The 17,356-nt window shown below is 40.6% G+C and overlaps 1 protein-coding gene across 3 annotated transcripts in view; it reads left to right on the forward strand.

Annotated features, from left to right (window-relative positions):
- Window positions 1-16,451, forward strand: part of LIN7A (lin-7 homolog A, crumbs cell polarity complex component) — a 127,615-nt gene extending 111,164 nt beyond the window's left edge. For all 3 annotated transcript variants that reach the window (XM_017672249.3, XM_017672250.3, XM_073214806.1), the window contains 2 exons: window positions 9,401-9,619; window positions 16,324-16,451. In XM_017672249.3, coding sequence (XP_017527738.1) covers window positions 9,401-9,619 — 219 coding nt within the window. In that variant the 3' untranslated portion in view covers window positions 16,324-16,451. The remainder of the gene's footprint in view (window positions 1-9,400; window positions 9,620-16,323) is intronic.
- The last annotated feature ends 905 nt before the right edge of the window (window positions 16,452-17,356 follow it).

Here is a 17,356-nt window from a genome sequence, read left to right on the forward strand (position 1 = left end):
ATGTTGACTCTCTGCAATTAAATTAAATGTTACAGCTTTTATTATTGTTTATTATTCATGGTACATGGCAAACATAAATGTCCCTGCTGCTTTACCCTTCACAAAACACATTTGACAGCTCTGGCCCGGACAACGGCTGCCCAGATTTGGTGTATTTCTCCCTTATGTTTTGTATTAATTGCCTGAGCATCTCAGATTCTAAAACAGCCTAAATAATAAAGTATATTCACTGAAGCACTTGGTTGAACTAGTTCAGGAGTTTTTGTTGACACTATGACACCCCTTAGAACACTATGGTCTCTGTAAGGTCGCTAGAGTAAGATCCTGAAAGAAAAAAGAAAAACTCTCTGGTTGACAGAATCCTGGTGTTATTGCAGCATAATACATGCTGTCTCCTAGGAAGAGGAGCTAGGATGATGTATGTTATCCTCAGTGAAATAAGAATTTCCAAAAACCTCCTGTATACTAAACCTTTTTCTAAGTCATAAAATCTTTCAGGGAACCGTAGCTTTGACCCCATCATGGTAACAGCCCACCTCCCATAAAAACCAGTAGACACTGTTGGAAGGTGAGCTTTCTGGTGTTCATCCTCGGGGGTCTGAAGCAGTGCCAGCTATGCAACACTGGTTCATCAGCATAGAAGCCCCCGCCGGAATCTGGGCACTCCTCCTAAACCAGCCTTGCCGTTTTGAAGCCAGCCTCCACGTCCTTGGGATTCTGCAGCGGCAGAGCGAGATGATGCTCTAGGGCTCTAGGTCTGCCCGTAGGGTCTTGGCAGAATTGCAGGGTGAGCAAAAATGATGTTGGTGCACTCAGACCTACTCTTCCAAACTTTTCTTGTAACTGTGAACCTCTTCTTTCAAACCTTTCTCTTAACTCAGGGCTCTCCTTCACTCCCCTTCCTTGTGCTGCCCCTCTGGTGCTCAGCGGACCCCTCCTTCTTTGATGAAGTTGCTTCCTTCATGTCCACTGCAAATTCAAATTCCACAAGGGCTGCTGATTTAAAAAAATTAAAAAGAAATACTTACTGAATAAATATCATGTCTCAGGCACTACTATGCACTCTTTGATCTTTGTGACATCATCCTGCATCTTAGCGGGTGACCAGCTGTCTCCATTTGCCCGGGACTGAGGTCTATCCTGGGACTTGCAGCGCTAAAACGGGGACTGTCTGCATCTGGAAACTGAGGCACAACGACAAGGGGTGCTTTTCTAAAGTTCACATTCTTAATCAGTGATCAGTCTACTATTTGCACCTCCTGAGCCCTGGCCTTTCTACCTTGTCACACTGGCTGTCCTAACAGTCGGTTGGATTATTTGATTAAAGAGTCCCACCAAATTTTAGTGACTAAGATATATTTACATGTTTCAGTGGAGATATAATAGTGGTGAGTGTGGGGGAGGTCGTGCTCAGTGGGTATGTGGGTGGGGAAGTGGTTATCACATCTCCACAACCACTTCTGTATGTCCAACCTGACTCAGTTACAAAGGTTGAGAATTGGTGGTTTCAGCATTTATGTAAGAGCCTTTGCAAGAGGCTCTGCTCCTTGGAGGTGTAGTGTCCCTGAGTGCCACGGCTGGGAAGAGTGAGGCAGTCAAAGCATGCATTTTAGAAGCTCAGATGAGTGTGATTCATGACTGGGAAGTGTTCGCTAGCATCTCGACTTCCTGGATGAAACCCACCACTCAAAAATTAGCAGACAGATTTAAAGATCTCATGGTCTAGGACTATTGTCCACACAGCTTTGTTCTGTTCTCAGATGTCTAACACTCATGTTCGTACTCCTGAAGATGGTTGTGTGCATATGTGCATGTGTGTGTGTGTTTATTGTGTGTATGTGTATCTGCAGTTATTGTGCATTTATACGTGTGTGTGTGTGTGTGTGTGTGTGTGTGTGTGTGTGTGTGTGTGTGTTATCTTCATCCCAGCAACCATCGAGAATTTGTCCCTCCTTGTGGTGCCAGAACATTAAGGGTTGGGCAGAGTTACAGAGGAGATGTAGTAGCTGCATTTGTTTCCAGTTTTAGTCCCCAGATCTGAAAGGTGGGCTGAGATCAACCAAATGTTAGATTTGTAATCTCTGGCACTGATTTTTTTTTCTCAATCTTTTGCTCCCTTTAGTTTTTCTGACCCCTGGGCCTGCTGCGAATGCCCTGTCTGCACACTCCACTGTCATGGTTCATATTTATAACTGCTCTCCCCGGATAAAAATATGTGTAATTATATCCACTTTTTTTTTCTTCCTGTTGACCTCCTTACCCTTTTGTAGTGTTGGGTTGCTTGGTGATTTCCCCCTCAGGTGCACTGACATCATGCGTGCTCCTATCAGGCTCATCTCCTGCTCCCTGTTTCTTTCCTTAACAAAGCATGACACCAAGGAGGGCCTGAGAGGAACAGTTTTTCATGAATAAATAACGGTCTTTTGTAATTAGCATATCAATCGTATGTATGGAAATGATGCTTCTAAATTCCTTTGTGGTGATTAGAAGCAGTTGATTTACCTAAGTAGTTTTACCCATTCATTCAACAAACTCCATACACAGTTCATTTATTTAGTAAACTCTTGCTTCCCAGACAAGACAAAGGAAACTTCCACCTACTCAAAGGCAAATTCTATTTTGTTCTTGCTGTTGTCTTCAAGCACCTGAAGCCCCACAGCAAGATTATCATAGGGGAAATGGCTCAGCAAGCAGCTCACATATGTTGGACCCTTTTTAAGTGTCAGATGCTTTTCCACATGCTCTGTATATATTAAATTTAATGCCAGCAGCGATCTTATTAAGTTAATATTCTATGATACCCATTTTACACAGAGGAAATTAAGGCTTGGAGATAATAAGCAGCTTGTCTGAGCTCACCAATCTGATAAGCGTAGAAGCTCAGATTCAAATTGTGGCAGTCCTGGCTCCTTAGCTTATTAGAAAAAACTATATATGCATATATGCAGAGGAGAGAGAGGAGGGGAGGTGGTTTATTCATTGACTGAGTATTGAGCACACAATAGACGCTGGGCATACAGATAAATAAGACTCATCCTGCCCTTGGACAGTCTAGTGACAGCAGAATGATTGTAAACTGATAAATTACAGTGCACTGAAATAGATATTAGCATTTAGCCAGGAACAAAGTACTGTGGAAGGGCATTACCATATTTTTCCAAGGGATAAATGTGATACTTTTTATATACTTGCCACTTTTCTTCAGCAAAAGAGAATACATTTAGAATGGGAAATTAACATATTTGTGAGAAGGAAAAGATCCAAGAGTCATAGAGGTTTTTTCTGGATACCTACTGTAAGCTTGTGCAGAGATACTCCATTTGTCATTAAACACCCAATCAGTGTAGGCCTTTATTTCTTTTAATGACCAAGAAGTGCTGACTACAGAGCTACACCAAGCAAAATTACGATTCTCTCCCCTAACCCTCTTTCCTGGAGTTACACAGTAGAGAAACCCTTAAGATGGCATTTACTATTTGGGTCAGTTGTAGTTGACAGCACTGTGTCTCCAAACACTAACCTGGACAGCAGTGGCAGACTGGCTGGCTGTGTCAGAGTTGTACAAAGTCACATATTCCTAGGTCACATTGCTGGGGATCTGCTTAAGGCAAGTCTGGGGCACAGCATAGGTCTCTATATTTTTTGAAGTGTCTCTGTTGATATCTCTTTGCATCCTGGCTTAACGACTGCTCTAAAACACCATGAATTGGGCAAGCTGTCCGTATGATAATTACTTTCTCTTTATTACCTTGTTTAAGGTTATAGATTGGCAGGTAAGAACCTAGTGGAAACAGATTTCAGTCATTTCATCTGTTCCATTTTACTACCTGAGGACTTGAGATAAACTTCTTTCGCTCTCTGTTACCTGTCTTACCGAGTTGTTATCAGAATTAGATATGATACATACAAATCAGCTAGCCGTGCCTTGCACTTAACAGTGCTCAATAAAATGTTAGAGTACACACACACACACACACACACACACACACACACACACATGTATGGACACTCTTAAAGTAAACTAATATCAAACATCTTAGCAGACTAAAAGCAAAACTATCATAATAACACAATGGTCAATCATTATTACCTTTGTGGAAAAGGAGTGGGTCTGTCTTTGGCTATACTGGGCCTTTTCAAAGTTGAGAATGTAACCTAACCCACTAAGTGCGCCCTTCAACAAAGCCTCATACTCCTCCTTCATTAGCCAAGGCACACCCTTTAGAGCTTGGAGCTGACAGATCTTATCCTTGCCGTTAGTTCCTATCCTTTTAACAGCACCCAAAAAACAATCTTAGTGGATTTTAGTGGTACTCAAAAGGTATAACTTTCCAACTGTAAAATAAATAAATCAAGGAAATGTACAGCATGGTGACTGTTGTTAATAATACTGTATTGAAGCTGAAAGTTGTTAGGAGAGTAAATTTTAAGTTTTCATCACAAGAAAAAAAATTTAACTATGTATGGTGACAGATGTTAACTAGACTGAAAAAAAAAAACAAGGATATAACTGAGATTGTTTCTAAAGGTCTGTACAGCCACAATGTTTTCATAATGAGTTTCTGAGCTACTTAATTGTACCAAGGGATCATAACTGAATATCCTCAATATCATTTATTCCCTGATAATACCTGTTAGCCCTTAGTCCAAAGGAATGACTGGTATCACTTAGGAGTGTATACATAAACGTGACTCTAGAGATGCCTAGAATAGCTGAATGGTATAGCCAGTTCTTGGTTATCTGACAAAGTGTTTTAAGTCATTTATCTATCAGCAAATTGGGTCAGGACTGTCTCCATGTAATCCCCACAGAGAAAGTCCTGCATAAAGACTTGGGCATGGACTATTTGGCAGCTGATTATACAAAGATAACAAGATTCCATCCCAGGGCAGGCATCTCTTCCATCTGAGGTCTAGCCAGGGTCAAAATTTAACAACTAGTTTCTCTGTCTCAATGGGGAGAGCACATGTCATGAGCAAATTAATGTCTACAGTGCAATCTAAAGTTCTCTTTTATTGGGGAGGTTTCTTAATCACCTAGGAAATAATAGAAAAACAATTGAGAGACCAGAATGCAGCCATGTTAAAAGTTGGTCCATTTACCAGCCACTGATTTGCTAAACTTCTATCAAATTAACTAACTTGAAAACATCCTAGAGCTTACTGTTGCATGAGATTGCTGATGAAACAAGTATGCATCTGGTCATTGACTGAGCTATTTTTCTCCCCAGCTTCCTGAACAAAAATATATCTTTTATATATTAACATTATAGGAGATCTGGTTCTTGTGGTTTTATATCAGTCTGATATACTATCAGCTTGTTTTAAACATTTGGAAATGGTAATGAAATGATTTGAATTCTCCTCATATTGGTTTCTATGTGTAATTTTAAATGATTTAGCGGGAGAATGACAGAAATATTTTCAGGATGGGCATTTTATTTCATAAATAAATTTATTTCATAAATAAAATGCCCATTCTTCATACGGCATTGTAATTCATTTCAGGGAATGCTCATGTGAAGACTAGGCACAACTGTAGGGTAGGTAATGTTTATCTTTTCTCTTGCAGAACCACACTTCTCTTGGGTCTCAATAATTCCTCGGTACCTAGTATATCCACTTTTTCCCCATCCCTTACCTAAATAAAACACAACTTTTACCAGATGTCTGGAGGGAAGCCTTGTTAAATTAATTCTTACTAATGAATTACTAAAATAGCAATAGGTACAACAAAACCCTTAAAGCAAGATAATGAAATCTAAAAATATAGAATTTCAGGTTTTGGGTGCCGAAGGGGATTTCACTTGAAAATTGGACGCATCGCTAGGTCTCCCCAAATCACATAAGAGCCAAATTCTGATGCTGTGTGAAGAGCTGGTGTGGCAGGTTGAGAGTCAGTGTCTGCTCATACTGAGCTAGTTGTTATAGAGGCCGATTCCTGAATTGAGAGGACTTTTCTTGTATGTACAGCTTTGATAGAAATAGCTTAATTATTTACAGATAAACTCTTACAGTTCAAAACATGTTTCAAATACTGAGCCTGAAATAAGGCATACCGTCCTTAAGAGTGAGAAATAGACGAAGCCAAAAGTACAAACAGATGGCAAACTGCCAGGCCGCTAGGAATGCCTACGACCAAGTGTTTGCATATCAGTATGTTTACTCTGACTGAGGAGGTGATGTGGCCTCTTGTTACGCATTGAACGAGACCTCCACGGGAAGATGCTCTGCTGTTTTGTTCTTACCTTAACAGAGAAAGAAGAGAGAAAACTGCCCTTAAGTTTTTAAAGAGTTGTCCAGAGGGACTAAGAGTGCCAAAGAGATAAACAGTAGGTTAAGGAGGCAAACATATGCACTCGAAAGCATTCATAAAGTCGACAAAGACACTGGGAAAAAAAGAGCCATCCAGAACAATCATTAAGAAAAGAGTTCAGTCTGAAAATAATTTAAAAAACCAAAGTTAAGGAGTGTTTGGAATAATACATTCTACAAACATGCTTAACATTTCTTCAAATCTCTAAGAGTTACCTCCTAGTTTCTATTATCATGTTCAATCATATAATTTGTATTGTTTTAACAAAGCGCTTTTGGAAGCAGAAGAGAAGTTTGGCGCTCAGCCCAGATGCCATTAGATGTGTTCCAGTGGGGAAGGCGGAGTCAGGTCTGGAGACCTGTCACCTCGGGTGAGCCCAGAAGAATCTGAGCCACTGTCTAAGCCAGAGACAGAGCATCAAGGCAGAAATTCTGGGCTCGAAGACCATGGAGTCTGCTTTTTATGAATTGCTAACTGCATGGGGGAGACCAGAGCTGGGGCATGGGAGAGGGTGGCCCTGACGGCTCCGCAGGGCTGGCTAAGGCGTACCAGCCAGTATTTCTCTCTGCTCTTCATCCCTGTCTGAGAGCTTGATGGCTCCATGTGGTAGTACCACAGCCCTCCCGTGGCAACTCTAAACTGCAGGCATCATGCCTAAACTGGGATAATGGGCCTCCTAAGGACTGGCCTAGAATTTCTAGCTCTATTAGATGAAAGCAAACAGAAAGCAAAAAGAGATTAGAGACTAATCATCTGGCCTAGAAAATGGGTGAACCATTGCCATTGAAACATATAAATATGTGAGTTTTAATATTAAAAAAGAAATTTCAGAAGAGTATGAACAACCAAAACCACCCAGTTTTCATTTGAAAGGGGAATTCCATATACTAACAATTCATATTGGGGCACATTACAAAGAAAATTACAAGCACACTGAAAATAGGGTTTATACTGTAAGTTGTCACAGTTTTCCCTTGTCCTTCATGTTCTTCCAAAGAACTTAGTAGAATATGACTGGTAGAATAAATGCTTAATAAATATTTGTTGAGTGGCCAAGTCAATGATTGAATATAATTAAAAGAATGAATTAATAAATGAGTAAGCCTATTTTCCTAGGCTTCAGCCACAGAGAAATATTCACTTGCCCAGCAGCTACTTATAACCCTTCTCTGTCTAGCCCAGACTTGAAAGAGTGGTTACCTAAGTTGCCTACTGGGCTCACATGATCATATTTTAAACCCTTAGTATCTGCCTGGTAGTCCAACAAATGATTGAAGGCAGAGCTCTTCCAGGCCACTGATGACTGCATGTTTGCCAAATCAGTTTTTTTTCAGTCCACATCCACCTTTCTGAAGCAAATAATAGAATAGAACACAATCTCTTTAGTCTCCAAATCTGGATGATAGTAGTGATTATGAATCTCAAGATAACTGAAGTGTGCTTGAAATTCAACTTACTTAATTTTTTCTTATAACACAATACAATGTCCCATTTGAGTCCCCCTTCTGCTTGGGTTGTGAAAATGTAATCTCAGCCAATCTGGGGTGGCCTCCTCTGCCGCTTCAGTGCCAGCGTTAGGCAGTTATTAAGCCTATCCCAGTCCCCACTGGTCACATCACACAGACATGTCTTCTCTGAGCTTTATCCAGGAAGTAAATAAGAACAGCTTTTGTACTTTGATCCTATAAAACAGGGGTTGTGTTGTCTGCCCTGGAGATCAGCTGAGAGGAAAGGAGATCGTCTCCTTTTTTCAGGTTTCCAGAATGTCAGATTACAATTTACTGCTCTTTTACTTCTGCCTAATCTCAACCTAGAGAATCTTTAGAAGGTTTGGGAGAAGAAGCCTCTTAGTATGATAGTACTTACAGTAAACATAGTATCCCCAACAACTGTTTATGCAAGGATGTTCAAGAGTCTTTTGAAACATACCTACCTTATAGGTATGTGTGCACATCTTATTATATCCTTAGTAAATTTCTCTGAAAGTAAAACTATTCATTGTAAAGGGTTTATTCAATGCATAACAGCAGTGCTTTCCATAAAAAATGTACTGGTTTTTATCAATTATTATCAGCATATGAGAGTCCCATTTCCCTACATCCTTGTAAACATGTCATATTTAAAAATACATATTTACCATTTTAAAATAAATATTGTATCTATATTTACTAGGAGTTTAAACATCCTTTCATATGCTTATTGACTATTTTGTTTTTTTAAATTATTATTTGTCTATGAGTTCACTTGCCCATTTTGAGTAGATCTTTATTGACTTGTAAGAGTGATTCATCTGAAGATTATTAACAAATTGTAGTATATTGGAAATATTTTTTTCTGGTTCGTTATTTGAACTTTCTATGGTATTCGAGACACAAAAACTTACAATTTGTAAATCTGACTTTGTAAGTTTTCTTCCCTTGGTGTTTTTACTTAAGAATTCTTTTTCCATTTCAAGATAATGAATGTTCAGCTAGTTTTATGGCTTTATCTTTACATTTAAATTTTTAGTCAATCTGTTATATTTAGCATAGACAATGAGATTGGAGTCTACATTATTTTGTATCATTTATTTGTTCCAACATCATTAGTCATTTTCCTCTCTGAGTTAAATCCCACATTTATTAGATAATAAAGTTTTACATATGGTGGATCTGCTCCTGAACTCTCTATGTCCTACTTTCTATTATGATAGTAAGACATTGCTTTTTTCATCATGATTCTTAACAAATTTTAATATCTGACAGGAAAAGTTCCCCTTCGTTACTATTTTTTTTCAAAATTTTGCTGGATAATGCATTTACTCTTCCAGAAGAAATTTACAAATTCCATTCCCAATCTTGGGTCTTCATTGTTTCCCACCCTTCTAACTTGGGGCCCCTTCATTCTGCTCCCTCGCGCAGCCTAACCTGCTTAGAGTTCAATTACCAATGAGATAAACACTGATGAAGATGAGAGTAGATTCCGTTGGCTGCGTCTTGATGATAGTTCAACCTGGGATATTAATATGATGCTAATTTCAGATTCTTCCGTCAGGGAACAGAACAGGGAATCTCTCCCCTCTAAGGAACGTCTCTGTTTTTTCAGAGCGTGGAAGGGGAACACCATGAGAAAGCTGTGGAATTACTCAAGGCTGCCAAGGACAGCGTCAAGCTGGTGGTCCGATACACCCCTAAGGTCCTGGAAGAAATGGAGGCTCGATTTGAAAAGCTCCGGACGGCCCGGCGTCGGCAGCAGCAGCAGTTGCTAATTCAGCAGCAGCAACAGCAACAGCAGCAACACACACAGCAAAACCACATGTCATAGGTGAGAAGCGCGGTCCTCCAGCTGGGGAGCCCCTTACAGACAAAAAGCTCATTCCTCCAATGAGGATGAGAACTCCTAACATACGAGCAGAGAGTTTTTCCAATGGGGGAACCCCTTACATACGCAAGGCGAGATGTACGTTCTTCCAATGGGGGAGCCCCTTATATAGTTAAGGCGAGAAGCACATCCTTCTGATGCCGGGTTTCTTGTTTGCGGAGCCGAAGAATGAGCTTCACAAACAGTCAAGGTAGGAGAGCAAGGTACAGGCTTTTATTTAGAAATAAAGTGAAAGGACAGAGCTCCCGGCTCACGCCAGCAGGGGACAAGAGTCTGTAGTGGTGCGTTGTCTAGGGGGGTTTATAGGCAGTTGAGGATTTTTCGAGAACATGAAAAAACTTAGAGGTGGGGACTTGTTAAGTGGTCCCTGAATATTAAAAATTAACTTAACTGTAAGGAATTTCCTGCCTTGATTTCTCTCTCTGGGACACCTGGGCGCCTTGGTCTGGGAGCACATCAAAAGGCTGCCTGCCTAGGCCCCCAAGGTGGGCTGAGGTATTGTCTACTTGCTAAAGAATCTTGCCTCTTGAACTTCCTGGGTGTTAAAATGCAAACTTATCTTTAAGATGGAATTCTTCCTGCCCTTAACCATGCCGTCTACAGCTGGGTCTGCAGCTAAGTTAGCTGCTCAGTTTGCAGAATCACCTCCTTAGATCTGAAGGAAGAAAGACAGCACATAGGCCTGGGCCTTTTAGTATGCTGAAGGGAATCTTACACAGGGTTACAAATGATTAGCATAATAAACATGAGCTACTCTTCTTTATCTGGGGAACCCAGTCACTGAAGAATGATTCTAGAGCTCAATGTTTAACACAGAGTTTTAGTAGGGGGGGGGGGGGTTCCTTGCATGTAGTTACATTGTTCTGACTGCGAATATCCTGCCCTGCCCCCTCCAGAGGCCCTCACTCAATTCTGACTACATCTATGGGTCCCTGTCTCACTTCCAATGGGGGAGCCCCTGACATAAAGCAAGACAAGTAGCACTTCTTCTATACAGGGTAGTCCCTTACATACGGAAGTTGTTTTTTTTAATATAGTTTCTTGCTAGAACAACATCATTAGATTTAATAATCCCCCTACCAAAATCAAACAAATAAAGAACACTGATCTCAGAAAATGTAAGCAAGGTAGGTGCTTATTTTGTATGTCATTCAGCCATATTTCATGCAAATGTAAGATATTTTGGAAAATAACATACTTAGGGGGGCAGATACAGCTATAGGATGACTATACAAATTAGCAAAATGCAGCCTCTGTGCAAACCCTGATCCTCAGGCACAGAGCTAGCTGACAGGAGTGTAGGCTGGATTGCTGCCCCCACTCAGCCCCTCAGCAGGTTGCCTTTGAAGAATGTGGAAACTAAGCAACCATACTGTGCTGATCCCGGGAAGATCCCCTTTAGAATACTGTCATTCAATTTATTAGAAAACTGCTCCCCTGAAAAGAATGAAGTCTAAACCTGCTAGTGTGTTTGTTCTGAGATTTTGAAATTCTCTGTGGGTGTTCACTTAAAATGTGTCTGAGATGCGCCTGCCTTTTTTCCCAATTCCATTTTATGACAAAGAATGCTAAATAATGTTTTGCTATGTATTTTTAAGAAAACTCAAGAAAAAATGTCAAGAGTAAGAATCACCATCTTTGAAGGGTGTGCTCTGTGCCAGGCCCTTCCCACATGTTATTCCTAATCCTCAGAAAACCCTCCAATTTAAGTATCACTGAAACTCCATTTTTGAGCTGAATGATATGAAGCTGCGATAGCATCAGTGGATTCCTCACAACCACACTTAAAAAGTAGCATAGAATTGTGTTTCTTCTCACTCTACTAGATAGTTCATTTGCCTACATCAGATGTTCTGGAGTTACCTAATTTTCCTTGCTATCCTTTAGAGGAGACAGTTAATATCATTAGGTACTTTTACACTAAGATGTCTGCAAACATGTATTTGAAATGAAGCTCAAATATTCTTGGAAAAACGACATAGGTAATGGTGTTTTTAACTCTTTGCATATCAGATTGCTATTTGCACAATCAGAGGCATTGCATATGACAGACTTTCTATTTTCTGTGACACTCAAAAAACAAGAAAGTACATGGAGAAGTAAAAAAGAGTATGTTGGCATTTGTCCTCAAACAGTCGTGGGAGTTCAACAATCTATCTTTCTTTTATAGCCTGCTAGTTTTACTGTATATACCATAGATTCACATCTTTATCTAAAATTACTTTCCATTCTTAAAACCACATTTATTCAACAACAGATATTTATTTGGCACTGCTATGGGCCAGGCACTTGTTCAATAGGCTATGGAAACAGCACAAATAAAGTAAGGTCCTTACTCTCATGGTGCTAACATTTTTGTTGGAGAAGATAGTTACTAACAAGTAAATGAAAAATATCCTATGGAGACCAGTACTTTGCAGAGTTAGAATAGGGTGCTCTGATAGAGACTGGCTTGGTGATGACTTTCCATTAGGTGATCAGGGAAGACCCTTCTCAAGGGGGATGACATTTAAGCTGAGGACAAGAAGAAGCCGGGAAGTGAGCATAAAAAGAGGAGGAAATGACCAGTGCAGTAGCTCTAAGGCAGGTAAGAGCTGTTTGATGTTAGAGGAATAGAAAGGAAGCCAGGGAGGTTAAGGAATAATGAGTGAGAAGATAGTGAGGTAATTGAGGGTTTTAAAACCACCCAGGGAAGTGAGATTTCATTGCAGTGCAAGCCACTGAAGGATTTTAAGCAAGAGAGTGACAAGGAATAATTTATATGTTAAAAAAGATAACTGTGGCTGCTGTGGGAAACACAGATTATTGCAGGGAAAGAGTGAAAACAGAGTCCGATTTGGAGGCTGTTAAATAGTTGTCCAGGCAAGAGAGACGGAGGTTGGACGAGGATGATATTGTTGAGACGGAGCGATCTGGATGCACAGGGACAAGTCGTTTTGTCTATATCCTTCTTCTAGCTTATCCATTCCAAATGGAGAGATACTCCACATTTGCACTTTCAGAATGCTTTCAACAGTCATTTTGCCAATCATAATAATCCACTATTCTTAGGTCAAACGTTGACACTTTACACTGTTATTTTCTTTTATTCTCATAATGTAGTCTTGTACCAGTTCTCTTAACTACTAATTTACCACACTGATCCATAGTAAAATCGTTCTGAAATGTCCCAAAAGAAACATGTTGCCATTCAGACTCCAGAATCTTACTGAAAGCTTCCAGTATTACACTTATTCAGTCATCTTTGGAAGTATACAATTTGGCTGTAGATATTTGCCGGACAACGTACAGTACTACTCAATTCCATTTCTCTGTTCCATCAGTTTTCATTAAATCATTTCAGAACCCCTGCCGTCTCATTACCAAAGACTAACCTTTTAATAACAAGCATTTATAAACTATTTTTATTGCACAGGATATGGTAAAGTTCTGTTTAAGGAGAATTTATACTTATTTATACTTATGGCAAGGCAGCACTTGCAATACACATGATCGTGTTGCCTTGAGATGAACTGTACTGACCATTTCAAGCACCAGCAAAATACAACCAAGTCATGCCATTCATGGATTTTATGGTGAATTCAGTCAAAGAGACCTACATTAGCTTTTGTTCAACTCTTAATTAATTATATTTTTAAGGATTAAATGGGATTTGTTACACTTGCTAACTCACACCATGGTTGCTTTTGAGAAGAGATTTGAAGCAAATTTGACATACTTCCTTTGAACAGATGTCTGTTCTTTTTTTTTTTTTAAGTTTGAGAACTCAAGCAAAGACCAGGTAAAGCAAAATAGTTGTCAGACATTATGTTATTATTTATCACATGATAATTTCTATTCTCTAAATTAGAAATATTTTTTTTTCTGAGGTGTAGATTATAAAGTAACTACCAATGGTAAATGGTACGTACAAATGGAAAACAGGTGGGATGCAGGTAGTATGTGGAGAACATCTCTTATGCCTACTTTTAATTTTAAACTCTCCAGAACTAAAACTCCACTGTCTTCCTCACTCACTGACCTTCCTTTTCCTCCTGCTGTTCAGACCCCGTGTCTCTTACTGTGTCCACTACTTGACTGTTCTGTACAGTCTGTGGCTGCTGTGGGGAACACAGATTATTGCAGGGAAAGAGTGAAAACAGAGTCCGATTTGGAGGCTGTTAAATAGTTGTCCAGGCAAGAGAGATGGAGGTTGGACGAGGATGACATTGTTGAGATGGCTGCCACAGCCACTGTCCTGATGATCTGATCCAGGGAACCACAGCCAGAACTGAGAGGGCCACGTCTCGGAGGATGTCTGATAAAACTGAGTCCAAGGATTCCAGAGTTACCAAGCAGAAAACTGGATGGGGGGTAACAGCCATAATGCTGGATAACATTTATGAAGCAATTACAATGTGCCAAGAACTCCTCTACTTGCTTCATATATATTAAATTCCTGAATCTTCATAATAATCCTCTGAGTATTAGGTACTATTTTTCACCTCATTTTAAAGAAAGAAACTGAAGCCTATGGGATTTTTTAACATCTGTGCTGCATTTAGTGATAGGGCCTTGACCCCCACCCGGAAACACGGGCTTCACGGGCTCTACCTCCTGACCTGTGCCCCTCTGACCTTTTCCAGTGGCCCCCAACCCTTGCTGTCCCCCATCCCTCCTCACAGACACACTCACGTGAGCTCTCCAGGGATTCACCCTCATGCCGCTGAGTTGGAGATACCCAGCTCACCCTTGCCGCCACTTAGTCCCAAAACACTACCCCAGGCTTCAGAGCACTTCATCGTCACAGCTGAATTCGTTTCCTCTGGCTCTCCTAGCACTTACCCCACATTTAATGTCTTAAAAGAACAGACATTTATTATCTTGCATTCCTGTAAGACCGAAGTCCAACGCTGTCTCACTGGGCCTTAGGAGGCTCCAGGGGAACATTCCTTTTCTTGCCTGCTGCAGCTTCTGGGGCTGCCCGCGCTGCCTGCTCCACAGCCCCACTCTCCTTCCTCAACCAGGAGCGGCTGTCAGGCCCTCGTGCGGCAGGGCTGTGACCTCTCCCACCATCTCATCCCCATGCTGGGCTCTTCGCCCTCCCTCTTCCCCTTTTAATTCCACTGGGTCCACCTGGACAATCCAGGATAATCTCTCTGTTTTGCATCAACTGATGAACAACCTTACTTCCATCTACGACTTTAATTTCCCTCTGCCAGGGAATCTAAATATTCACCGGTTCTGGGGAGTAGGACATGGACGTATCTGTGGTCCATTATTCTGCCTACCTCAAAGACTCATTTAAAAGTTGACAAAGCAGTTTTATTGTCCAATAAAATTTACACTGATATGGAAGAGGCTTCTATTTAAGAGATCTCTAAACTCTTGAATTGTAAATCATGCAAATGAGGGAAGTAGTAAGAACATTTGGTGCAGATGGCCTCTCCCAACAGGCATTTCCGTGACCCACATTTCGGATGCCCGGTGCTCTCTCAGTTGCTGGCATATCACCCTTCCAGATAGATGAAGAGGTCCAAGACCCACTAAATTCACCTGCTGAGTCCCATTCCTTTAGGACATGTAACTCTATAATATATTAATTCATTAAAAGCTCAATCTCTAGGGCTTTGTCACTTGATGCTAGGGGACCTGCAGGAAGTTATTCAGTATGGGACTGAGTTAAATGGGCTGCTATGGAGATTAAATAAGAAAAAAGTATGCGAAACTTACCAAAATATGTGGCAATTAGTGAGCTCTCAATAGCATAGTAGGACTGGTGGTCCTGTAGTAGTTAAAATGTCAGTGGTAGATAACGCTTTTTTGTAGTATGTTGTTAGGGGAAGGAGTACAGTGGCCTTGGGCTCGGCTTTCAGGTTCACTCTTAGAGGGCCGCAGGGCTTTGGGGTGCATCTCTGAAGGGCCTGGCAGCTGGACAGTGTTGCTGCCAAACAGGCAGATTGCAAGCCCCCCCTTCTTACAGGTCAACCAGAACAATTCGTTAAAATCTGTTTTGTATATGTCATCTGCATTTGCTGAAATACAAACATCTGCAGCTTTAAAAACAAAGATGCAAAACCATTGTTCTCTCTGAAAGAAATGACTCCATAACGGTGACAGAGGGCAGTTCTCGGATAAGGGAGGCTGCTCCCCCAAATCAGACCACGTGGACAGCAGCCTCCTGTGTTCTACCTGGTGTCAGGCTGACCTTGGAGCAGCAGAAACAGGCCTCGCATCTGCTTCAGAGAAGGGTTGCTGGTGCTTGCAGCCCATGACAGAGAGTTTTTGCTGGCTTCTACCTCAACAAGAGCACTACAGTCACCCTCAGAGCCATACTAGAAATGTTACCTGTTCTTTGCTGTCATGAAGAAAAATAGAGTCATCTGTAATTGGGAGAAAGAAATGTTTTACATTTGAAATGTTTCCAAATGGATGTTCCTTATTTCATTTGCAGGAATGACTGTGTCTTTTCCATCCTCATTTGATAATTACTTCCTTTACAAACATCTTCATTTTTCATACGTGGAAGATTGTGCATGAATGATAGCGCCCAAAATAGCCCTTTTGCTGTTCGCACGTAGCACGTGCTCTTTCAGTATTTTTAGCATATTGTCGTTGACACATGAATACTAATCGCTGATTTCTCTCCACTCTTCTCTCCTTTTCAGGTCCTTGAAGAAAAGCAACTTGATCAAACACCGGATAGTCACGAGTTTGAAACCATGCTTCAGAACCCCCAGCACATAGTAAAAGGGAAAAACAACACTGATAATTATACCTGTCAAGAAGCTGTGAACACGTGGTGTGTATATTCTTTACCGAGGCAACTCGACTCTTTTTCTCTCGGGCTGAGTCCCCGCAGCTCACGTGGCTCTTCACATACACAGACCCTCCACCCCGCTCTGGGAGTTCTCCGGGAGTAAGGAGAAGGTTTCCAGGCTGCAGACTGAAACAGTGGAAGAAGAATGAAGTCCATGACTTTCAGATAGATCACCAGGGCCAAGATTAAGAGAATCTTTGGTCTACCACTTTTTGAGGTTAACAAATCCCTCATTAGGCTGTAGTTCAAATGGCATCCATTCGAGGTTGTGGCCACTAAGAAACAACCGACGTGTTGCCCCTCCCCCTGGCCTGTGCCACACCCACATTGCTAAATTGTCTGACAAAATCCTAATTTACTGCAAATTCAACCTCTATTCCCCTCTTGAAAATGGCAAGTTATCCTGTATTTATCCTCTATTCAGGTTCTAGAAGCAGTTGGCCTTTTTTTTTTTTCTGTTTCCATGAATTTTATTATGCATGAACAGAGTGGGGCAATTTTAGTTCCCTAGAAGCAAGGATAGAGAATTCCAGTACTGTATTTTTTTAATTTAAGTATTGCTTATATCTATCATTATTAATTTGAACAGAATATAATGTATATTTATTCTGAAAAATGTATATTATCAGAGTATATCTGTTACAAACTTTGGTCTCTTACCAAGTGTTATAAATCCGGTAAGAGAACACTAGCAAAGGACCTAGCTTCATATGATATTTATATATAACCCTGCTCTTGATATGTTTTCATTAAGTTTTATATTTTTGATTGATGAATTCTGGGGAAATCTAAACTCTTTCTACCTACCCCAATGTGCTGTCATGGGGGTCTATTTGATATTTTAAATCTTAGGACTTTATAAAACTAAACTATATATCCAT

Source organism: Manis javanica, chromosome 10 (genome assembly GCF_040802235.1).
Source record: "Manis javanica isolate MJ-LG chromosome 10, MJ_LKY, whole genome shotgun sequence".
In the NCBI taxonomy this organism is placed as follows: domain Eukaryota; kingdom Metazoa; phylum Chordata; class Mammalia; order Pholidota; family Manidae; genus Manis; species Manis javanica.